Source organism: Rattus norvegicus, chromosome 4 (genome assembly GCF_021556685.1).
Source record: "Rattus norvegicus strain SHRSP/BbbUtx chromosome 4, alternate assembly SHRSP_T2T, whole genome shotgun sequence".
In the NCBI taxonomy this organism is placed as follows: domain Eukaryota; kingdom Metazoa; phylum Chordata; class Mammalia; order Rodentia; family Muridae; genus Rattus; species Rattus norvegicus.
Window position 1 is genome coordinate 156,207,554 of NC_141537.1, and position 24,818 is coordinate 156,232,371.

General features: G+C 52.2%; 1 protein-coding gene across 52 annotated transcripts in view; it reads right to left on the reverse strand.

The window, feature by feature from the left end:
* Mical3 (microtubule associated monooxygenase, calponin and LIM domain containing 3) overlaps positions 1-24,818 on the reverse strand; it is a 199,387-nt gene that overhangs the window by 3,383 nt on the left and 171,186 nt on the right. For 20 of the 52 annotated variants that reach the window (XM_087658195.1, XM_087658196.1, XM_087658232.1 and 17 more), the window contains 8 exons: positions 24,567-24,649; positions 21,810-23,625; positions 21,278-21,372; positions 17,236-17,286; positions 15,893-16,003; positions 14,616-14,709; positions 2,382-2,447; positions 71-170 (listed from right to left, as the gene is read on the reverse strand). In XM_087658195.1, the coding sequence (XP_087514321.1) occupies positions 71-170; positions 2,382-2,447; positions 14,616-14,709; positions 15,893-16,003; positions 17,236-17,286; positions 21,278-21,372; positions 21,810-23,625; positions 24,567-24,649 (2,416 nt within the window). 52 annotated transcript variants of the gene reach the window in all.

Below are 24,818 nucleotides of genomic sequence, written 5' to 3' on the forward strand. Positions count from 1 at the left end.
CCTGCCAGACTGGGACACACTCGAAGCACCGGTACCCCCACAGTTGCTCCCCAAATCTCGGCTTACTCACAAAATCATCAGCTCCGACTCGTAGCGCACCATGGCGTTTTTCTCCTGCACCAGCTTGAACCACTCCTGCATCAGCTTGGGGTCATCCTTTTTGCCCATACCTGCGTGAGAGACTGAGGGTCAGACGAGGGCGCGGCCTCTGTTTGCCCAGCCCAAGGGAAGTTGTCACACTGGGGCAAATGTGCAAAGAGCCAGGTGAAATGCTGCCGGAACTGTCCCAAGCCAGGTCCAACGTTTGCCTACAGCCTTGACAGGGACAGGGGGGCAGAGAACGACAGGCCGCTGCCCTGGGCCCACCCCGGGGCCCGGCAGACCTAGACTTCCCATCACGTTCTGAGGAACGGGCGCGGGTGCCGCCAGCCCAGCTGTACACCTTGCTCTTGCGTATCCTGCTTTTGCCTGAGCGGCTGTGCCTCACACTTTCCCACGCTTCTGGATCTGACTGGAAGACGTTCTGTTGTGCACTCACTAGACAGGCGCATTTCAGGCCAGTGTCCTACCGCTGAGCTACACCTCCCGCCCTGGTAGAGCACTTCTTATAAGGCAGCCTGGCACACACGGCAGCAGACCCTGCGTGGTACACACAGGGCATCAGGGTGGCTGCCAGATTTCTCACCAGCGGACCCCAGGGCTGAGGGAGGTAGCTGTTCCTGCCCTTGTTCCAGCAGCTGACTTGAGTGTCCGTCAGGAGTGGCCACACCCCTGGGCTTAACTGCAGCAGGAGCATGGAGGAAAGGCTAAGAAACTGACCCACCCAGGAAGTAACAAAGTCCTGTGTCATGTACAGAGCTACTCCATGGTCCTGCCTTGGAAGCACAAAGTGTCAGTGGCTCTTTGCTTGTGTGGACACGAACGTTCCCTAGTGGTTCTCTGTGTGCTGGGGAAAGAACGCAGAGCTTCATGTGTGCTAGACAATGCCCCGCCACTGAGCACACTGCCATCCCAACGTTAAATACTTTTATACAGAGTTCAGGAATGTCTGAGGGCTTCCCAAAGTTAAGTGGGAACTCTCCAAGTCCCCTCCACTTATCTGGTTGGATGGTCCAGGCCCGAGAAATGCCCGAGCACAAGAGTATGCACCGTACCTAGGGAGGTGCTAGTCCCATGTCAGAGTCCCGATCGCCCTAGCCTGCTTCTTCCTGACTCTCTCACACTAGTCAAAGGCTGACGCTCCTGCACTGTACGTTGGACGTGTGTCAGGCCTAAGCCTAAGTCTTTAGTCAGTGACCACGCTCTGGAGACAGAACTGACACAAGCAATGGTTAGTATCAGCCCCGGGCCACGCGGACATACACCCTTGCTCCTGACATGGGGGTCTTGGCCCTGAGCTCTACTCTCAGAGATGGGCACCTCCATCTCGGCCTGTCGAGCTTGCCTACAGGTCTGGGGGCCCAGGCTCTCCTTCCCCGCACCAATAGACTTGGGTCTTTGGCTTTTAAGCAGCCCACAGCCCAGTTCCAGGCACTCCTTCTGGAGGGTCTCTGCACACTGTGCCCCTGTGGCCATGGAGATGGAGCCCTGAGGCATGCAGAGTGGCAAGCCGCGAGCACACCAAGTCCGTCCCCCCTTCCCACCTCCCAGCGTCTAAAGACTCCAGATTCTACCAGGAGACGTTGGGACACTGCTCATGAGTCATGCTGGGCTCTGGCATGGCTCATGAGCAAGGGGATGTGGCAGGGTGGGGGGTCACATGGGAGAGCCATGGAGAGCAGAGAAGAGGTTAGCAGGGGTTAGTTTTGGCCACACTCCCTTCCCCTGCCCACATGCCTTGTCAATGACAATCTTATCACCACAACAGACTTCAAAATCAGACAAACTTAAAACAAAACAAGACACACTCAGCAAGACAACAAGGTAGAGAAGTTTGGTTTTTAGTGGTTGGAGGAAAACAACAGAACTCCGGGCCATTTGTGTAGATCAGTCTTTGTAAGGACAGTATTCCTTGACTCTGCCAATACAAACTGCCACCACAGAGGGGGTTCCTCCTCTGTTCCTGGCCTTGTGGAAGCTGGCCTTCAGCTTACCGGCCCCAAGGCCCCAAGCACCAATGGCAGACAGGACTGCAGGAGAACTGCAGCCTGCAGATGCTGGAGCCCACAGGCTCTTTGGTTTCTGTCTGTTCCCATCCTCCCTTAGACAGTCAAAGGGATACTGTGCCTTGTAAGAAACTGCCACATACTCATGACATTCTGACGTAGGGCTATCAGGAGTCAGAGAGAGGAGGAACGGTTGCTGGGCCTTGGTTCCCTGTTGGACTATGGTGGCTGCGGCCCCTCGGAGGCAGTGGGGAAGAGTGGGCAAGGTTACGTTACCTTCCTGGACACAGCAAGGGCAGAAGGAGAGAGGTCTACGCCGTGGAGTCCCGCCACTGGGCTCAACTTCAAAAAGGACCAAACAAGGAAGAGGAAGAGGAAACAGAGAAAGACAAAAAAAAAAAAAAAAAAAAAAAAAAAAGGAAGAGGGAAAGGAGGGGAGGAGTTTGGAGGTGGAGAGGGATGGGGGAAGGCGAAATAAAAACAAGTAGAGGACAAAAACAGAAAAGGTGAGAAAAGGAACAATAGGAAGAAAGGAAAAAAATCCACAAGAATGGAGAAGCGGGAACAGGGGGAACAAAGTCTACAAATGAATTAAGTCCTTTTTCTTTTCCAGCACAGAAATCGAACGAGAGCAGGCCCAGGCTGCAGGCAGCAGTGGCTAGTGAGGGCGTGTGGCAACACTGGAACATTATGGCATGGTGGCTTTGGGGAGGTCTGCCTACCTCCATGCAACAGACGTCCAAATATGCAGCCAACGCTGCTTCTAAGTGTGCAAGAGGTTACTGGGGGTCACCAACAAAGCCTACGGAATGTGTTCTTAAGATGTTGTCGTCATTGACACGTGTGTGAGGTTAAGCTAACTTTCCCCTAACTCTAAGGGGCAAGGAGGATCTGTCGCCTTTGGCCACCATGCCCACAGAAAGGGGCCCTGGGTCTTTATAAAGGATGTCTTAATCTCACCGTGGTCCTCTAGGGCTGACAGAATGCTCTGTACTCTGAACCAGGGAAGTTAGGAAAATTAGGGTCACACAGGGACGACTTCCTTGACCAGTAGCACTACCCCTCCCGTGGCCTATGGAAAACCAACCAAACCCTTTTCTTTCAGCTCCTACACCGTTCAGAGGCATCCGATGCCACAGTGGAGGGGTGGTGTCACACTGTGGACTGTTAGACCAAAAGGGGGTGAGCTGACAACAACTCACAGTGACACTTGCTAAGAGTGGTGATGGGCACCTGGGAGACAGTGTGCAGAGATCTCTACAGACCTGATCGCCATTCGAGGAAGAGGGAGAGGAGCTGAGCAGGGACCATCACAGAACCACAGGAGCACACACAGGAGACAGGAAGCCCCAGGAAGGTAAGGCCTTTGGGCCATGGGAGGACTGGGAGGAAGGTGGCCCATGATGAGAACTCGGCTCAGGTTAACAGGAGGGCTGAAGGTCAAGCTACTGTTGGACTGGCCATGCTACCCTGCAGTGGGATAAATGCAGGGACCAGTCTCTGTTTCCTTTAAAGCCCGTCTGTATCCTACGTAGCACTCTGTGCACAGTAAACTTGATACTGGGTACAGCCTTCGAACCAAAGCCACAGTGTATGAAGTGCTTTTAACCCATCTCAACAGTTCCTACAAGCTGAGGCCTGGGTCTTTTCCAAAAATTTGCTCTGCCGTAGTTGACCCGCTCCACCTGCTTGGGTTCAAAGCATAAAGTCTGTGTGGCGCCCAGATACCTGGAGAAATTCCATAAGTGTCACATCAACTCTCTCTGCTGCTTCCTGGGACTCAAATGACACACAAGTAGGTAGCTGTGTAGCTAGAACAGCATTCAGATCCACTAGCAAGGGACAATGACAGTATGTAAGCAATGCACATCCAAAACGAGGCAGGCGTCTGCACACATGCATGCCCACATATAGACCTAATGGTAAACACCACTTTCTGGACATTACACCATGGGTCCTACGTTCTTTTATCTCAATCACATTCCTCGTGCAACCTTTACGATTATAACAGGAGATTGAGAACAGAAGTTAAAAAAAAAAAACAAAAAACCAAAAAACTAGAGAGGAATGGACAGCATTGGTCGAGGCAGGTATTTAAAACAAAGAGGGAGAAAAAGACATTGCCACGGGAACAGAAAAGAGGGAGGGCGTGAACAGGTGGATGGGTTCACCCACGTGACTTGCTTTGTAGCCTCCAAGGTGTCCGTGATGAATACCCATCCCTCATAATTAGAAGGAAAAAAAAAACCCACACCCAATGGGTGCTATTTTAAAAAGAAGAAATGGAACAGAAAAACTAATATAATGGGGAAATCCACCCCAGACCAGAATCTGAATAGAGCGTGCAGCAAAGCACAGAGGCACTGATTTTAACAGCAACTTCACTGCCTTTTATGGAAGTGTGAGAAGCTTTGTGCTTCTTTCTCAGCTGAGTTCTCCTGTCACTGACTCCAGCCCGCTCTGTGCAGCCCTTGCCTGGTCTTGCTTGGACTCTGGCTACTCATATTTACTGCCAAGTGACCCAGTATGGAATCAATGCCTAATTAATTAATTGGTTAGTTATCCAGACAGAGTCTCATGTATCTCAGGCTGGCCTAGGACTTACTGGTCTTGAACTTTTGATCTTCCTGCCTCTACCCCCAAGTGCTGAGCTGGTAGGTGTACGCACCATGATGGATCTGTGTAGGGCTGGGGAGCAAACTCAGAGTGTGTGCACACCAGGCAAACATTGAGCTACGTCTCCGGCCTCCTTTTCTCTCTCCTCTTTCAAGTCAGGGACTTATGTAGCCCAGGTTAGCCTTAAATTCCCAATCCCCTGGTGTTGGCATTATAGGCTTGTGCTATCATGCCTGGCCTCTGTTGTTTCTGGGGGTAGAATTCAGAGTCTCTCCGTGTTCAGTGAGCTGCCACTGAGTAACGTGCTAAGCTTGGACAATTTCTGGGAGGATTGGGTATGAAGCTGGGTTCTTGTTACTGTTCTGTCTTGAATAAGATTGGCATAATCTCTGTTGGCTGAGATTATGCTCTACTGTTCTCGCTCTGCAACCTCACGGCTGTTTGGTCAGTACCAATGCTCTCCCGTGCGAGGAAGGCTTCGCACAGCAAGGCTGAGAGGTCCAGCCCCAACCATGGCAATCACGGGCTCCGAGGCTCCGGCGGCTGGTGCCATGCTTCTGTGGGCAAGTGTCAGATAGGGTAGGGCTGCTCTGGCAGGCACAGATGACGCATATGTGACAGCGCCCTGTGCTGAAGATAAAGAGCTCACAACAGAACCACTCTCTAGACTGGAGGACTGCTGGTGAGCTAGAAAATGCTCGTGAGAACTGAGACCCACGTGGATGTGAGTGTGCACCCGAGTTCACACAGGTGTACACACAACACAGTCTCTCTCTCTCTCTCTCTTTCTCTCTCTCTCTCTCTCTCTCTCTCTCTCACACACACACACACACACACACACACACACACACACACACACACACACACACACACAAAGTATCAAGTGAAAACTGAGCCAGGCTAAAGGTTCGGCTTGACCAGAAAGGCAGAAATCTACCAACATCCAATGTCCAATGAGAGGAACCAGCAGGCCGCAGCAGGCCTCTCTCCGACTCACTGGTGACCACTGATCGATCCCTTTCCAGTACCTCAGGCTGCACTTCTAAGCCTTTCATTTCCCTCCGAGACAAACGAGACGTGAGGGTCTGCCAAATCAGAAGTTGCACGAGTGCACGAATCTAAACTTTACAGAAGAGACGAGTTTCTCTCTAGATCTCCGGTCACCTTGTTCCACTCGACAGGGCAGTGACTTCTCCCTACTCGCCAATACCTGTGGGTCTTGACCCCTCAAGGGTCACACATCAGATATTCTGCATATCAGATACTCACATTATGATTGATAATGGGGGAAAAATTACAGCTATGAAGCAGCAACGAAATAATTTAATGGTTGGGGGTCACCACAACGTGAGGAACTGTATCAAAGGGTCGCAGTGTTAGGAAGGCTGCAAACTACTGTGTAGCAAAACAGGACTGAGTGGGCTGCACCTGTTACATGTCCAGGGGAGGACAGGAAGGTTGTGCACATGGAGCCCCTTCCTCTCTGGCTCAAGGGGTCATTATTTGTCACTTTAATGGCTTTTTTCTCAACTGCAGCTAGTTAATTTTTATACACTCCGTGGCTCTAAGAGACTTTCTTTTGGCATTCTGCACTGGCTCTGGGTCTCTGAGCCATATCCCTAACCCCAAAACTGGTTTAAACAAAAGCTAGCAGTCTCTTCTTAGTTCAGGCTACACTTTGCCTGTGATCGTCTTGCCTCTGCCTTCGAGTGCTGGGATAAATTCGTCACCATCGCCTGATCCACAGAGACTTTTATACAGGGTCTGAAGCCTGCACGTGTCAGCCTAAGAGCTCTGAAGGACCCCACTGAGGCACAGTGGTGGGCAGGAGTCGGGTCTGAGCTTCTTAGGTGAGAAACGGACACCCCAAGTGCTGCTCAGAGTGCTGTCTCCAGTAATTCCAATGTGGCCTTTCAGGGAAGCAGGAGCAGAGGACCAGCCAGCGTCTCTACTTCAAGATTCAGACTTCAAAAGGGAAACCTACTCTTCAAAGAGTGAATATTAGAATACGTGCCCGAAGGGAAAACACCAGCAGACTCTGAACAGGGTCATCTGTGGTATCTATGTCTTCCTTTCCTATCCTTCCTTCCTTTGAGGGGCGGGAGAGCCTTGCTCTCTCTTGGAGTACACAAGTGCCTCCCTTTAGAAAGAAGGCAACGGGATGCCTCCTGCATTCGAGCAGAACCCACATGGTGCCTGTGCCATGGGAAAATCAGGCAGACCCTGGGGAACTATGAAGCTCTGGGATGAGGAACAGAAGTAGCGAGCTGTCTGACTGAGGGAGGGAGCCTTAACATGTCAAAGACAAACTGAGTTTCTTTTTTTTTCTGTTTATTTTGTTTCACTCCCAAATCCTCCATCACACCAAACCCAAGGTCAGAATTGGGTGCCTGGAGCCACAGAAAAACAGCTCACTGAGTTTTCTTACCTGAGCAGGAGGTCAAAGACAACATTGAAGACATACACAGAGACAATCTATGCTGCAAAAGCCAGTCTCTCAAGCGGGAGGGGTGGGTTAGGTGGCAAGAAGTGGGTTTGGACCACTTCTCCCACAATGCCCTAAACGTACACGATCTCTTCACATATAGAGACGATCTCTTTACATATAGAGATGATCTCAGAATGGATGTGAACATTCTTTAGGGAACCGTTAGGAGGAGGCAAGGAGGTGAGATAGGGTATTAGACGAGACGGGATCTGTTAACCGGGTGTAAGCATCCGCCCTTTTTCAGCATCAATGGCCATGAATGGGAGGCCCCAGCATTCAAGAAGCTGGGGACACCGAGAGGGGGCCTGTGGCCAAGTGGATGTCATAGAGAGCAGAGCCAACTCATGCTGTCTACCCAAGGAGCTTGACAAGGGTCCTACTCCTGATCAGTGATATGGATATGGTACTGACCTCAGGAATCAGTAAGGGTTTTGTATGTGGTATAAGGGGTGCAGCCCAGAACCTCCGGTGTGCTGGGCAATGCTCTACCAGCAAGCTACACCCCTGGGCCTGGCTTTGGATTCATTTTATTCACATCTGTGTCTGTGTGTGTATATATGTACCTGGCGTGTGGAGGTGAGAGGTTGACATGAGCTGTTTCTTCAATCACCACATCATTTAAACGTTTCCTAACTACTACATATATTTTTCTTTTTTAAATTTTATTTGCTTTTGTTTGTATGTGGGCCTGTCTGTGTGGATGTGTCCAGGTCCCCACAAAGGCCGGAGGAGAGTGTCAGATTCCCCTGGAGTCGGAGCTCCAGGAGGTTGTGAGCTTCCATGGGTGCTGGGGACATGGATGCTGAACTCTGGCCGTCTGGATGAGCAGAAAGTGTTGATAGGTACTCAGCCATCTCTGCAGCCCATTACTATTATGTAGTCCATTCTACTTACTGATTTACTTGTGTACTGATTGTGAGCGTGGTAAGAACACGCCACGGCACGCGTGGACACCTTGCAGGAGCTGGATCCCTCTTTCTACTACGTGGACTCTAAAGATTTAACTTAGATCATTAGGCTCAGCGGCAGGACCTTTAACCGGACGGCCGCCGCACCACCAGCCAACACCTGGCTTTCTGAATCAGGGTCTCTTACTGTACCTACAGCTCAGCGAGATTGGCTGACAGTAAGCTACGGGGACCCTCGTGCTTCTGCTTCCCCAGTGCCAGGGTTACTAATGCATGTCACCATGCCTGGACTGATTGACTGATTGATTGATAATTAATGTGGGTATAAGGGAATTGAACTTAAGTCCTCATGCTTGCATGACAGGCCCTGACTGAGCTGACTGAGTCATCTCCTAGCTCTATATATTTTTGTTTGAGGGAATTTTTTTTTTTTGAGACAGTCTCATACTAGCTCAGCCTTGCTTCAAACTCATGTCAAGTTTCCCCTTAGGCTCCCCAGTGCTAAGATTGCAGGCAGGACCTACTGCATGCAGGCTCTCGCTATGTAGCTATGGCTGGCCTGGAACTCACTATGTAGACAAGGCTGACTTTTAACTCACAGAGCTCTATCTGCCTCTGCTCCTGAGTGATGGGATTAAAGTGTGCACCAGTATATGTAACTTGATCTGACTTTAAAATATATATGTATATATATATATAAAATCATGTTTGTGTATATCAATGGTGGGTATGTGTATCATGGCAAGTGTGTGGCCACCAGAGGACAACCTGTGGGAGCAAGTCCTTATGCACTATGGATCTTGGGAATTGATCTCTGGTTGTTTGGTGTGGAAGCAAACACCTAGATCTGATAAGCCATCTTGCCGGCTCCAGACTATGGCATTGAAATGACTGGGCCAGGAAGTGTCCCTCTCCTGGGCATGGGTGGGGAAGAGTAGGAAACTTTATACTGCCCTGCACTTTTGTCGGGAGGCTTGGAGACTCCAAGGGCAGGTGAGGAGATCAGAGCACTGACAGAGAAGAGGGGAGTCACAGTTACCCTGTCACCCCCGACAGCCAGCTGCCGGACACTCACTCATCTGCCAACATGGCAGCCTTCCAGACAACAGCTCAAAGTCTAGAGCAAGTCTCCAGATGGGCCATTTCTCTGCTGAGCTCTGTACAGGAGACGACAAGTACTCGTCCCATGGGACCAGGGTTCTCCTGCTTCAGAGGGATCAGGACAGCTGGGAAGTCTGTAAGAATAGCTACCCGGCCCTCTCTGCCTCATCTCTAAATCAGAGGGTCTGAGAACCTGCATGTCTAATAGGTTCCAATGGATCAGCGCAGACCGAGTGCCACAGCATGGCGAGGAAGGGGCATTATGAACTTAGCTAAGCGCTGAATCTTGTGAGTCTGAGCAGAGGCAGCCATAGGAGAAAGCACCTTCCTCACGCTAGGGAGTGCCTGACATACGGACAGCTGAAGGTGAGCTCATTCTTCCTAAGTTTCTAAAACGTATTTTATCTGTAGGGGCTGGGGACGGAATCTTGGGCACGCCAGCCAAGGGCTGGATCACTAAGTGACACCCCCAGCTCACGCTCTCATTGGCAGTGTGGCGGGTGGTGGCCATCCTAGTGGGGGTGAAGCCTACACTGTAAGGGCTGAGGCCCGGGATGGCAGTCTTGACTGGAGCCTTGAGTGTTAAGTGAACCACTGCCCTACAGCAGAACATACAGATGTGGGCTGTGTGGAGCAGGGCTGGAGGTTTTGTTTGGTTTTACTAAAACCTTAGAACCCTCAAGCAGCAAGAGCCATCATAAGTCGTCCTCCTGGCACAGGTGGGGCAGGGGACCCGACAGCTGCTTCCCTTTGGTTGTGCAGGGCTTTGGCGCCTATGAGGTAGGTGCTCTGGCACTGAGCCTGGAAAAGGGTTTGTGCTTTGCTGTTTGGCTATCAGGTTGGCTCCTCCTCACTGCTGTGAGCAGGGGCTGGGATGGAGGACAAGAGGGAAGGGCGTCTTGGGGTTAGTGCCAGCAGTGGACGATGCTATACATACCACCCAGGTGCAAGTCGATGAGGCCACTGTAATAAGATTCTCCCCAATAGTCTACAACAAGGAATTGGTGAAGACAGAGTTATTGGATCAGATGACCCTGTGGCCACCCCGACCCAAAAGCTATCAAGGGCATGACAGGTAAAACAGACAGGGGTAGTCAGAGAGCCCAGCGGGGCAGCCGGAAGCGTGCATGTCTGTGAGGTACGCCATGCACACACAGGCCATCTCTGCAGCTCGGGGTATGAAGGGGACAGGGGAACCAAACACCACTACGGATGGAGTCGCTGGCCAACATTAGGGGGGGTTCCTGTTCCCACCTCGACTCAGAGATGGGACTCGGCACTGCCAGGAGCTCCCACCCTGCTGGAAGGCAATCTCCCCTAAGACTGAAGAAAGTTCAAGGCGAGAACAGAGGCTGCTCTCTTACTGACTTTCTGAATATTAGACGCTCCAACGCTAAGGCTTTCAAGATGTGAACACTGGGGTAAAGAAAGAAAAAAGAAAACTCTGGAAACCCAGTAAACTTGCAAGTGACTCCATTAGAGTTGCCCTCGCTTTCCGCAGAAACCACTGTGTTGGGCGGGCTTGGGACGAAGGTCCCATGTCTTCTGGGGTTTAGGTCCCCCCTCTTCAGAGAACCTTTCCTTTTAAAGTGAGAAACTGGGACACTGGCACATGTTCCGCCCCCTGTGCTCTGAGGCGGTGGCCACAGGCCCTCCTAGTTCCTTGGCTCCAGGAGATGTCCAGCAGCTTAAGGTGCCTACGGTGCAAAGAGGGGGCCCGGTGGCGGTGGGTCTTGAGTTTTTAGGGCCAAGAGCACAACAAAATGTCTGGCATTCTCTGTACCTCACGATCGGGATGCTGATCCCAGCAACCACACCCTTTTCTCTTAAGGACGGATATGTCAGAGAGCTGAGTGCCCTGGGTGGTTTCCAGCTTGAGGCCAGTCCAGTGGCTCTAAGCTTGAGTCAGAGAAACAGAGAGGCTCCCAATCGATTCTGGGACAAGAATCCCACAAGTCTTAGCCTTGCTCTGGAGTCTGACTGGTGCGGCCTGTAATATATAAAACCTGACAGCAACCCCAGACCAGATCTCTTCTCTGGGAGGACATCTTGGCTAACACAGCGTGACTCTTTTGAGAGCAATGGAGACTTGAAGCAACCACATGAGCCTGGATGGCAGGCTCTGGCCATCTCAGTGCAGCTCAGGGAGGGAGCTGAGTAGTGCAGCTCAGCCAGTGAGACTGCCAAGCGGAATGGAACGAGAAGCCGTGAGAAAGGTGCTGCTACTGTGCACGCTCAGTCTCCATGACAGTCTCTGTCAGGGATAAGGTCACCGGAAGTGACTAGTGTGGTAATTACAAGAACAGGAAAAGAGTCTATCTGGACACACAAATGCACCACAGGGAGACGTCCCAAGAGACTCCAGGGTGCACCCGTAGACGCAGCCTCACCTTCTGGTCTGGGGTCTTTGCAAAGAGCTGCCTATAGTCAGGAGTTGGACTAGAACATGGCTTTCAAACTTCTGTTGGATCCTAGGACTCTTCAAGATGGGCTTCCCAGGGAACACCCAGATAGATACCTGGCCCATGGCCAGTTTTAACTTTTGAAGACTTAATGCACGGCTTGTTCAAGTGCTTCACGTGCCAACTTTGACTCACTGAAGACCTGCAGGTCAGCCTGCTTTGGGGGAGGGGGGAGCTGTCAGGTCCAAGTTTCTTTGGCTTCACGTATAAGAGGTTTGAACTTGTCACACATACACTGGTAAGAGGTTAGTTAATTCAAGTCCTGCTGGCAAAGACAGAGATTGTGTGCCACTGTGTGGGGATCGCTGATAAGGGTCCCTATAAGGCTTAGGAGGTGCTGGCTTCAGAGTACACCGCTGGCCCTTCCAAGTGCCAGCACACGATAGCACACTTGGGGTCCCTCTCTATGTTGGGGAGCTTCTTGTATATCATTTTTAAAAGGTTTATTTTTATTGTATGTGTAAAGTTTTGCCTGCCTGCACACCTGGTGTCTGTGGAGGATGTCGGATCCCCTTGGAACTGAAGTTACAGATGGCTGTGAGCAGTCGTGTAGGTGCTGGGAATCAAACCCAGGTCTCCTGCACAGCCACCATGCACTCTTGACTGCTGAGCCATCTCTCCAGCCCCTGTATTTGTCTTCTGCTTTATAAAGAGTATGAGTTACTGTCGGCTACTCAGCTGCTCTTATTCGTGAGCCCCTGCGTCTGTCACATTTGCAGGTACTGAGATTCCCAGGGGGGCCGCTAAAGGCCCCCCTAGGAGCACACACATGCACCTGCTGGGATGCCAAATCGATGCGCAACTCTCACGGAGCACGCACTTTCAAGTCTGTGTGTGCATTCAAACAAATGCATTTTCGAATATTTCTTTTGGATGTTAGGCCTCAACTAACAACTTATATACAATGGGCTCTCTTGCCAACTGATAAATTCAGATTGTGTGTGTGGCGGCGGGGGGTGGGGTGGGGTATACAGGTGAACGGCTGCCATCTGTGGAGTTCAGAAAAGGGAGGCAGCCCCCCTGGAGCTGGAGTTACTGAATGCTGTGTGGCGCCTGGTGTGAGGGCTGGAAACTGAACTCTGGTCCTCCGTAAGCAGTAAGCGACCTTAACTACCGAGCCATCTCTCTGGCCACTCTGTCAATTTTTAAGGGCATCATTTTCTGGTTCACTGGTAGCTGCTGGAGTGATATGCCTTTCACAGAAGTGAAGAAACAGACTTCAGTTGTGTGGAACCTTAAGCACTTTCCAGAAACCACCAACCAAAATGGCTCTCTCTGAGACAGAGCACCTTTGGGAAACCCTATGAACCAGGTCCCTAGAGAGCAATGCCAACTACTGATGTGGGACGTAGCTGTCCTTTAGCTGAAGAACCTCCTGAATCTGGGTCAGGATGAGAAGCACACTCCAGGTCCCCTGCTGGCATTTTGTGCATGAGGAGAGTAGTGGAGAGGACAAGGCTTTCCAGCTCTGTAGCCAGGGCTCTCCTGAGGAGGGTTAACCCCATCCAGTGCAGGCTGTACCGAGATCAGCCAGAGGAAGTGGAACAGGGAGAGGCCTTCAGGCTGCTGGAGAGGCCAGTGGTAGGGTGGTGCATTCATTGGGAGGCCAAGAACATGTGTGGATGAATCCCCTTCTCACTGCTTGGCATAGGAGCCAGTGTTCCTTGTACCAGTGGTTCCCAGTCTTCTTAGCTCGCTGCGTACAAAGTGGCTTAAGCTTTTGTATTCCCTTTGGTAGACTGGGCTTCAAGTGTTATAGCCAGCATCACATCCAGCATCAGGGGAAGCACAACGCCCCAAAACATCCACATGCTCATCTTCCTCTCTCTCAGACACATCTTTGTTCGAGGATTATCACTGAGCCCACTAATGAGCATGATTTCTGAGACTTAAAGGGCTTGAAGAAAGATTTGCTTCTGTGCCTGCCCTGACTCCTCTACTGGCAACGCCAGTGGCTGGATCATGGGCCAGTGTTCAGAAAGCCCATGAGGCAGCGGCTGGCCCTGTCTGAACTGCAATTTGCTCTACAGCTTGCTGCCAGGAGGTGTGACAGCTTGCTTCCCTGATTCTGGAAGGAAGCCACAAGAGGCTCTGACCTTCCTTTTTCCTTGCTTTGCACTATGAATGCTGAGTCCTTACACCAGTGGCCACCTATGAGGAGACCTTCCCCATCCAAGCACTGGATCTTGAGGTAGCAGAGGTCAAGCATTCCATACTTGAATCTGAGCTTACCATGGGCCCAGAGACAGCCTAGACACCCCCTTGTCTTCTCTGTACCCACCAGTGTCGAGCCTAGCATGTAGCCCTTGTAGTAGCCTCCCGTGCCTCTTCTACAACAGCTGATCAAAAGCTAGAACCTCTCCAACACTGCTCTTAGTGACTGGCCTTTGGGGGACACAAGCCTGGGCTCACCCATGGACATCTGAGTGCACGGGCAGCCAGAAGCCCCACACAGGAGAGGATGCAAGGCTCTGTGGCTATGTAGCTTGGGCTGGAGGAGCCCAGGGAATGGAGGACAGGAAGAGCACTCAGGAGAGCAGGCTGAGGCCCGTTTGGTGAGGTTCTGTGATGGTTCCTTGTGGGACAATCTCCCTTATTCACAGATATTTTCTTGTAGAGAAAATGGCAGGGAGGGAGGAGAGGGAGCAGGGAGAGGAAGAGGAAGCCCAGGGCTTGCCACCAACAGGCAACGGGGCCTGGGATTTTGTTCCTCATGGCAACAGCAAACTGAGGAATGGGCGGGGAACATTCCTTGGTGTCTGGGCTGCCTGAACATAGGTAAGCACTGGCCCTCGATTCTGCGGACAACTCAGAAAACCCTGAGAGAGAAGGAGCCAAATTCCAGAAGAGGTGACGCCAAACTGGCTCGCCCCGGTACGGAAGGTAGGCTCTCTCCTGGAGAACAAGCCTCGTCACAGAGGAAGCCAGACGGTACCTGCTTCGCCTCGCAGAGCCTTCTCGACCGCAACGCCCCTCTCCTCCAGCTGCCTCTGCTTCTCCTCCACTTGCTCCAGTTGCCGCTGGATGATCTACCAAGAAACAGAGAGTGAGCTTCCAGGCAACTCTCTCATCTCCTGCTTCCCAGACAATCGAGCTGCAGACCCAAAGAGGGAGAAAGCTAAATGTTGTCAGGATGTTGAAAGGGACATCAGGGTCAGTGTGGTGTGCCAGCTGCATGCAGCGGGATCCCAGGGTTTGTCCTCTCTCTCTGGGATAGTTCAGAAGTATTTAAAAATTACTTCATTAAGACTGTGTGATAGGGCTGGAGAGATGGCTCAGCGGTTAAGAGCACTGGCTGCTCTTCCACAGGTCCTGAGTTCAATTCCCAGCAACCACATGGTGGCTCACAGCCACCTGTAATGGGATCTGATGCCCTCTTCTGGTGTGTCTGAAGACAGCTACAGTGTACTCACATACATATAATAAATAAATAAATCTTAAAAAAAAAAAAGATTGTGTGATAAGGAAAACACTGGATGGAGTGATCAGAAGTCCTGTCTGAAGAAGTTGGAAAAGAAGTGTCTAGGACGGTCTAGGACAGTGGCTCTCAACCCTCCTAATGTGACTCCTTAACAGATATTAAAGGCAGACAGGGCTTTATCTGAGGTTGTCCGCTTGGAAGGTAAGAACACCCTTACGTTGTGGTGATTCCAACCATGGAATTATCTTTGCTGCTGCTTCATAACTGTAATCTTGCTACTGTTATAAATCGTAATGTAAATATCCGATGAGAGAGGATATGTAACCCCCACGAGAGGGTCACTCACCCTCCTCTAACCACCCAAGGGGCTGCGACCCACAGGTTGAGAACCACTGGTCTAGGATGAGGCCTGAGGATGGAGATGGACAACCAGGAGTTCTTCTGAGCTGTTCTGATAAAATTCCAGACCATTCAGACCTGAGGCTGAGGCCACAGACTGGACCCCTGCTGCTGTGGTTTCAAATGAACTTGCTGAGTCGGCATCTACTCTAGCCCAAAGCTTCCGGGGGACTCTAAGCAAGGACCTTCTTCTCCACAGACAGTGCCTCAAAGACGGGGCCTCTGTGCTGTATGATGCTGAAGCACTCTGAGGTTGTCATCTTGGAAGACAGGAAAGCCCTATCTGCTTCTGCCCTGACTTCTTCACCTCCCCTGCTGTGAGGCCCTCTGGGAGCACAGGGCAATGCTATTCCACTTCCACCGGCATGTGGTATCCCTCAGCCAGCGCCTACCTGGGCTCGGTGCAGCCGCTTCAGTTCCTCCTGCTTAGCCTGCCTCCGAGCTGCCTTCTGCACACGCCGTGTCAGCTTAGCGCTCAGCTCCTCCTCAGTGTAGGTTCTGGGCTAGAGAGGATGAGAGAGAGAGAGCTCCTAAGCCAGCTGCACACAGGTGGAGGCTGGTTTAGGTGGTGAGCTGGCATGGGTCTGGGGACTTTCCTCTGCGTGGGAGTCACTGCCTGGTAGCCAGCTGGGCATGGCAGGTGAGGCTGGGCCACAGACTTCACTGTAATTGTCCCTGCCGAGGTCTTAAATACCACAGGGCATGGCCGTGTCACACAGACCCCAGTGAGGCACTTCACCTCTGGCAGCAACAAGAGGCTTAATGGGGGTGAGTGTTGGGAGATTAAACCACAGACAGGGACCCCTTTGGCATTGCGATCATCGTGGTCATATAAGCATGCCCTAGAATTTCTTAAGGTATTGTGGTGATTTAAAAAAAAAAAAAAACAATGTAGTAAAAGATTTCCCTAGGCCTCTTATTTCTGAGATACAGGGGGGAAAAGGTTTGGAAAGTGAGGGTTCTCTTCCCTCCCTTGTTTGGGGTTTCTTTCTTCCATGATGGGGTTCATAAGGACTTTACTAGCTACCATCTAAAGGAGAAAAGGCATGGGTGCCTCCATTTTATATCTCAGTGAATCCAGTCTAACACAGGCTGAGGGATGAACAGTGGTGGTGGCTGCCAGGGTTAGCAGTGGCAATGGTTGCCATGGAGATGGGTAGATGTGACCTGGCGGGGTAGTTGAGGTGGTGCCTGTGAGCTTGCAGGAGGCACCGATGGATGTCCCAGCCACATGGGCCACCGACACACTCCCAAGCGTTCAGTGACTGGACAGACTCTGGGCAGCCACTGAGAAGCATGAGTGGGAGACTGTCTTCCTTTGTGAGACCCTCTTTATTCCCTCTAAGAAAAGGAAGCATCCAACATTCAACGTGGGTCCAGACTTATCTCCCCTCAAGGAGCTCAAGGTCAGGTGAACGGGCAGAAGGTGGTCTCTAGGACTGTCCCGGTGCCCTAGCGGTCCTGAGTGGAGGCTGATGACCATGTCTTGCTGGGCTACCCAGACCCACAGGGGCAGTTCTGCCCTCACCCGTGATGACATGCACTCCAGCCAGCCAACGGGAGAGCGACTGTCTCCTCCTCTTTCTGTGACACAACTAAAGAAGGTGCTACTGTGACAGCTGCATGCACGTATGACAGTTAGTGAGGACGTGGCTGCAGGCCCAGCAGGGCTGTCCAAGTGGTTAATCACAGACAGGCATGCAACGAGGACCAGCCGGCGGGAACAAGACACTACCTTTGATGAATAGGCTCTCCTGAATGCCAAGCCGTGTGGTACATAAATCGACTTTTAAGGGGATGGCGACGGAAAACAAAACAGAACAGCAATGATAATGGTGATTAAAAAAATGGAAACAGAATACAGAAATGGAACAAAATCAGTTAGAGGTTTAAAACAAACACAAGACAATCACATGGCCGCTTCCCACGATGCCACACAAGACTACACGAGAAGGAACCCTGGCCAAAGACTCTCAGTGAACTCCGCTCTCGGAGTTGGGGTTCGCTGTTCTATTCACAGAACGGCACACCCTGAACCCCTTTGTGTCAGTTCCTTGTATCCCGGTTTGTTGAAACGTGTGGTGACTCGACCCCCCTCAGCCACAGCGGGCCCTTCCTTCCTTTCTGTCTCCGCCACTGCACGCTTAGCACGAATTGGAAGCCGGAAGCGGGGAATGGCCACTGACCCTCACTCTCTTGTCAGGTTCTCGAACCTGGCAGTGTTCATGAACAAGGCCACATGGTTGCAGTGTGAGGCCCAGCTGTCCTGAGACTAGGCAAACCTGCTTTTTCAGAACTAGACCCGGTGAAGGGAACCAAGACAGCACAGACCACCAAGATTCAGAGGAAGTCCCAGTGCTCAGGTAACCATGGAAACCTCTTCACTTCACACAACGAACAGAACTGCTCAAAGCCTTGGCCACTTTCCTTTGCTCTTGTGGTCTTCTCATGGGTCCTATAAAGTGCCCAAAGGTCCCTCTGGACGCTGGGAGAGAGGCAATTGGAATCTGGTGGTATCCAGGACAGGGGCACGCTAAGGGCGCCATACTGGGGGACCACACAGGATGCTACATGCATGTTAACTGGGTTCAAACGTGTTGCTTTCAGCTCTGAGCACGGCTCAGTTCCTCTCCCCCACATAGCAGACTGTGAGTGAGTTCTCACGCAGAACAGGACAGTTTAAAAAGGAAAAGGACAGATGTGGTCCCCCAGCGTCCTACGCAGACACCTGTCTGTGGCTGCTGGCGGGGCAAGGAAACCACAGCAGCCTCTTTTATTAACGCGTTCCCTGCTGGGACTGGTACCAACTTGGCAGTGGCGGGGAGGACATGACACACTTTGGGTCACCTGGGAAAGTGGGGCCAAGAGTGTGGCTAGCCGGCTACGGAGTTGCTTCAGGGCAACCATGAGCAGGATAAGGGGCGGTAGAAAGCAGGACAGACTCTAGTGGGCCTCAGTGGTGAAGGAGTACCTGGCAGGCTGCACTAAGGGTCAGATGGTAGCAAAGGAAAGTTACTTCTTGTCGGCAGGGCTTTAGATGGCTAGGAAAACCTGGATTGGGCAGGGGAGATAAATCTGTTCATAAAATACATGCTTTGCAAGCATGAGGACTTGAGTGTGTGCTATAAACCCCTGAACAAAAAGCCTGGTTTGGTGGGTGGAGACAGGTGGATCTGACTCTCAACATTTGTTGTCAGACAGATAGCCAGTCTAGACTACATGGTGAACTCTTTGTCATATACACTCATACACACACACACACACACACACACACACACACACACACACACAAGGTGGACAGACACACAAGGAGTGACCCTCAAGGTTTTTCTCTTAGCTTCTCACACGCATGTTACATACATGTGCTTTTGCACATATGAATAGAAACATATAACCCCTGCCCTGAATATTTTTTTTTTTTTTTTTAGAATAAACAGTTGGAGTAAAATCAAGGTTTGGGTTTTGAGTGTGCCGTGTCGCCATGGAAACCAACCCCAGGCATTTGTTTTTTTAAGTGCTGATTCAGGCCATGAGTCTATGAAACAGGAAGAGGCCTGGCTTCTTCCTACACCACACTGCGGCCAGAGGCGTCCTTCTCCAGGCCAGCCAAAGCCCAGATTCCTAAAACAGCAGGCCATGGAGACCTTAGGAGGTAGCAGGTGACTCCGCGGGGACAAGACTACTCCTTGTGGTCACAGGGAACGCTGAGGACAAGCAGCCTGGGCAGTGGCAGACATGGTCCTCCTCCTCCTCATACTTCTAATTCTGAAAGGTTTCAAACCCAGCCACACTGACGGAGGAAGCCGGCGGTGTCAGAACGCCCTTTACTTTGATTCCCAGATGGTACGGCACCGTGGCAAGCTGAAGGGTGTAGTCTATACAGAGCCTTCTTCTACACCGAGTTGTTTAGACATCAGAGACCCAGTGTCTAGAAGCTTCAGCATGCATTTTCTCCTCCACAGAAGAGACACATCTTCCCTATAACTGTCATCTGCTAGGAACTTGTCATCGACTTGACGGTGGCATTTAAAAAAATACATCCTATGCTTGCTATTCACAATTAAAGGTCACCAGAGGTTGCAAAACTGTCCTTTACAGTTTTGTGGTTGTTTTGCCCTGTGTTTGTCTCCTTCTCCCACCTTTTGTTTTTGAGACAGAATCTTGTTATGTATCTCTGGGTGGCCCAGAACTCACTAGGTAGCCCAGGCTGGCCTTACATTGGTGCGATCCTGCCTCGGCCTCCTGAGTGAGTGTTATGGTTACATGGAGTCACTGCGCCCAGTAGGTTCCATATTTTAATACCATGCCCTGCCCTCGTTCAGTGAGATACAAAACCATCCTGAGGGGCATGTTTGCCACTGCCCAGGCCCTGCATGTCCTCACATCACATGTGACCACCAAGGAATGATCCTGTCCCTGTGGAATATACCCAGTACATACGGTGTCCAACGTCTTGCTCTTCTAGGGACCTGTGAACGGCTTGTTCACACCGCTAGGAAATGAGTTCCTCTTCTCCTCACACCCATGGTCATTGGGTGGTTATTTCAAGATGATGGATGCGGCAAAACCACCAGAGGCATTCGGCACTCTCCACTGTGGTAAGATGTTTCACTAACTCATGGAGAAGCAGTGTGCGTTGACCACAGTGGCAAACAGAGAGAGAGGATTTGGCCTCTGTGACACAAACTGTCTCAGCATGAGCACAGGGCCGCATTCTCTTGTGCTCAGGCTCCTTTAGGCCTCCTAAGACAGTACCTGAGCCTGGCACTGAGATGAGTTTTGAAACTCACGTGTATCTCCACACATCACCTTTGTGCTAATGTCACTGGTTGGAAACCTCGGCAGGCATACCCAGTAGTGACACGATGGACTGAGTCCCCCTGGAGAGCACATGGTCCCCAGTCTTACATCAGACTCCTGGTGCAATAGTGGAGGCCTGGATGCAGGCGATAGAGGAGGAGAGGTCTGTGGGGCCTGGTGACCAGGACAGTAGAGAAAGAGCTACCGTGCAGAGGGACTACACAGATGACTGGAGATGAGAGAAGAATGAGCTGACTTTTTCTACTCTGTCGAGTTATTAAAAGAGGCACTGGGTCAGGCTGGAGGATGGGCGGGGTAAGAGGAAGACCCCACCTCAGTGAACGGACACATAGGAGACACAGAGCTACCACAGACTGCCCTGGTTGGTTTACAGCTCAAGGCTGTTGACGGAAGGGATGACTTAAGTCCAAGCTTTGAGAAACCATGCCTAAAAGGTACGTGAGGGGGGTGGTCACTGGTAATTGCCCAGGCCCCAGCGGATAACCCTTACCAATGCCTCTGATGAATGCTGCTTCAGGGTCAGCTTTTAAACAGACACAGTTCTCTCTACTTAACAAACCACCAGAGAGTGAGCGTGACCAGGAGGCCACCTGACCTGCCTCCCCTCCATGCCTGGTGCCTGGACCATACTTGCATGACTCCAAGCGGTACCTCGGCTCTTCTCCCGTTGGCCTTCACAGAGTCCGCTCCTGGTATTGCCTACCAACCTGGCTTCCTCAGTCTGAGTCAATACCCGCAGCTGCTTATTTCAAAGGCCAGAGAGACCTCTTTGAGGATTTGTGCTGTTGGCTGTGGGCTGGCAGAGCACCCCAGTGTCTGCCTGCTACGAGACTGGAGTAGGCACTGGCTTTCCACCGTGGCTTCAGACTGCCTTTCGTGGCCTGCTATCCTACCAGAGAATGAATGAGGCATTGCCACCAACTCTCTGAAGCCCTTCAGGGACTGGGCCTACCCACCTCTCGTTTGGACTTCTGGGAAGACCTCTCAAGGATGTCATCACTGGACAGGTCTGAGTCCTCTGAGAAACTCAGCTGGCGTCGGAGATGCAGCTCTATTGGGTGAAAGAAGTCCAAGTAAAGACAGCAGCCTGTGCCCCATGAACCCACACTGCAGGAAGTCCGCCACAGGAGGATCTCTAGAAGATCCTCTTCCTGCACAAGGAAATGGGAGCTTGTCCCCAAAGGTGATGGGCCCAACACCAAATAAATGACACCTTAGAGACACCTGCTCAAGACCCCTCGACTCAAAATCAGGCCCCTATATGGGGACATGGGACTCTGGGAAGGTTACCAACAGGAATCTACCCTACTGAGTTTCAGGGTGGCATTCTCCTTGCTTCATACAGAGGGTCAGGCTGAGGTGCATGTGGCCCGTTCCCTCTCCTAAGAACCCTTGTGGGAGCGGCCCAGGAGAGTGATCATTGTGAGCTGAATGTCTAGGGAGGCACTCCTCACACCGGCCCTGTGAGCATCCCTTGGTCACGCTTACCTGCTCTCACAATTGGAGATGCCCTGCGCTGGCCGGAGTCCACTGTGGCGCCACTGGATGGTGTGCTAGAGCACGACTTCTCATCACTCTTCTTCTTCTTGTCCTTCTTGTACCCAGAGAAGACTGATTTCCATAGGGACTTGGGCTTAGCTGCCACATCTTCTGGGAGGCTTAGGCTGGGTTTCTCTGGGGGCCGGCCTCCTTCGCCTTTGGATTTCTTCTCTTTCTTGTTCCTGCGCGGGGAGAAGAGGGACGACCTCTTTTTGCTCTTTCCACTGGAGCCCTCAGATGAGGTGACAGAGCCATCGGGGCCTCCTGAGTCTGACGGAGGGGAGAGGATCTCTTCGCTGGTAGCTTCATGCTTCAGGGTGGGCTCCTGGGAGCCTCGGAGGCTTGGGTGTTTGGTGGCCTCCAACCCGGGTTCCTTGCCCGGGGATGGTGCCGGTCGGGACCTGGAGGACACCATCTCCATGGCCTGCATCCTGCTCAGCTGTTTGGCCATGGCGTCTCGCAGCGCCTGGCTTTTCACAGACTTCTCCCGGGCTCGCATGCGCTCCTCGGCCAGCTCCTTGGCCTCTGCGGAGACCAGAGGCAGTGCCCTTTTCTGTGGCTGCACCTCTTGCTCCAGCGGAGGGAGCCGCCCGTTCTCCTTGGCCGGGAGCTTCTCTGAACGGGACCAGCAGGAGGGGGGCGTGAAGAACTTCTCCTGCAGACTGGAGTCCTCAGTCTTATCATCGTAGGTGTCCTCCACATCATCAGCAAAGGGGATCTCATCCACGCTCTCCACAAAGGACTTACGAACCTCCTCCCTGGGGGGCTGGGCTGCCTCCCGTGGGGGCCGCATGAATGAGGCAGGAGTGGGAGGGGGGATAACCGAGGCCTCCCTGCGCTCAAAAGTCTGACGGGGTTTCCTTCGAAGGGTTGCAGGTTCCTCATTGGGGGGTGGGGGCGGGGGCGGGCTGGAAGGTGGCGTGAGCATGGTGGAGTCTGAGGTGTTGAAGCTCTGGCTGCCCAAGGTCTTCATGTTGGAGGAGCTGCCATGGAGGCCCAGACCCGAGCTGCTGGATAGGTCCCTTCGCTCCTCCTGGTTGCTCCTCAGCTCCTTGTCAGAGGGCGACTTTGGGGTCAGCAGTGGGGGCTGGTCACCAGCTGACTTTGGCAGGCCCAACCTCTTGGGAACAGATGGAGGTTTCAGAAGGCAGAGACCCTCGTCCTGAGGTGACTTGTCAACTGAGTAGGACTTTAGGGATATTGGCTTCAAGGCAGGGGAGGGGAGGCTGGGCTCTGACCCCTTGTTCCGGTCCACAGGAGTAAGGCCCAGGCTGCGGCGGATCTCAGCACTCTTCATCCAGAATTCCTCCACCAGATCGCTCCGCTTCAAGGCCTCCTCCACAGCCAGAGGGCCACTCAGCCTGTCTTTGGGGTCTCCTTGGCTCTTCACAGGGAGTGGGGTGAGGGGTGTGGATGTTTTGGCTGGAACTGGCTGGAAGCGTATGGGGGACTTGGTGGGTGATGGGATGGAAGCATCCGAGGAAGGCTGGGGCTGGGAACAGATGGGGAGTTGGGTGGAGGGAGGTGTGGGAGGAGTGGGAGGGGCCAGCAGGGACTCTGGCTGCAGGCTGCTGGTGGGTGAGGTAGGCGACCTGGCTTCGGGCAGGGCCACGGGCTGGGATCGGATCGGGGAGTGCACAGTTTTCTGTTCCTCCGGGCCTTCAGCTTTGGGCTTTTCTCTGAGGAGCAGAGGTGCAGGGAAAAGTGGCTCCTCAGCGGGGGACTTCACCTTGGTGGTAATGGAGGCAGGTGGGGGCTTGGCCTCCTACACAGAAAGACAACAGAGGTTCAGAGAGGAGGGTTTCAGTAAGGCTGCACTTTCCCTGGGAGAGGGGGGGTTGCTCATTTACTGAAACACAATCCTCTCCATACTTTGGCTGTTATTCACTGAGCTGCAGGAGAAGCTCCCTCATTTTCTGCTTTACTTGTTAATGTTTTAAAACCTCTCCACTTAGCTTAGACAGCCCGAGCTTTCGGGGTCCGTTCATCTCACACATACCCTTGCTTCCTGGTCCACTCACACTCACACTGGCCAAGGGCACTGACGGATTTGGCTTTCATCCCAACCCACAATACCTAGAGCTCTGGGGTTCCCTGGGGCACTGACATGGGGCTAACATGATGAGATGACATTGCTTGGCAGTCTCTTCTTGTCACACTGTCCCTCTGAGCAACCATGGGGATGCACACAGACACTTCTAACACCCACCTTGCCTCTTTTCACTTCTCGGCCCAATTACTGGACTACGCCATGTTTCCTGGAACCTCAGAGACCAAGGCCTGGGTTTGGATTCCTTCCTGATCTGCCCTGCACACGGTACTTCCCAGACCATGCCTGACATGGGTCATTCTCTAAAGTGTCACACTGCTGGTGATCTAGAGGCATGCTTCTCATTTAAGTAGTTATGTATTTATCTTACTGAAGAAAAAATATGCCTGATGCAAGCCTACCGATGCATAAATACCATTGCATCGACTTAGAAATAAACTCGCCCATCCAGAGGACTGAGGCAGCAGCTGAAGCCTGTGCCTCCTCGGTGGCCTTACCTAGCACAAAATAGGACGCTTTCAGAATTTCACAAAATGAGGTGGCTATGGGCTGTACCCCCTTTTTGTGGAGTTTACATCGTGGGTTCTAAGATGGGAGTTTCCCCAAGGTTCTAGGGTGCCATTGACATTCCCCCCTCACCCCCCAGTTCTCCTTACCTCTGCCCCCGGGCTGTGGGCTGGGGAGAACAGAACAGCTTGTTTCTGAGGTGGCTGGCTAGGGCTGGAGACTTGGGAAGGACCTGGAAAAGAGGGACACAGGGGTTTATAATGGGAGTTAAGTCCCTTCCACACTACATACACTAGGAGTAGGATGCAGCCAGCTCCAGGGAGGGTCTCACACTATAGCCAGGCCCTTGCCCAGGCAGGAGAGCAGGGACTCAGATGGGCTAGCCTGCATTGTTTCTGGGT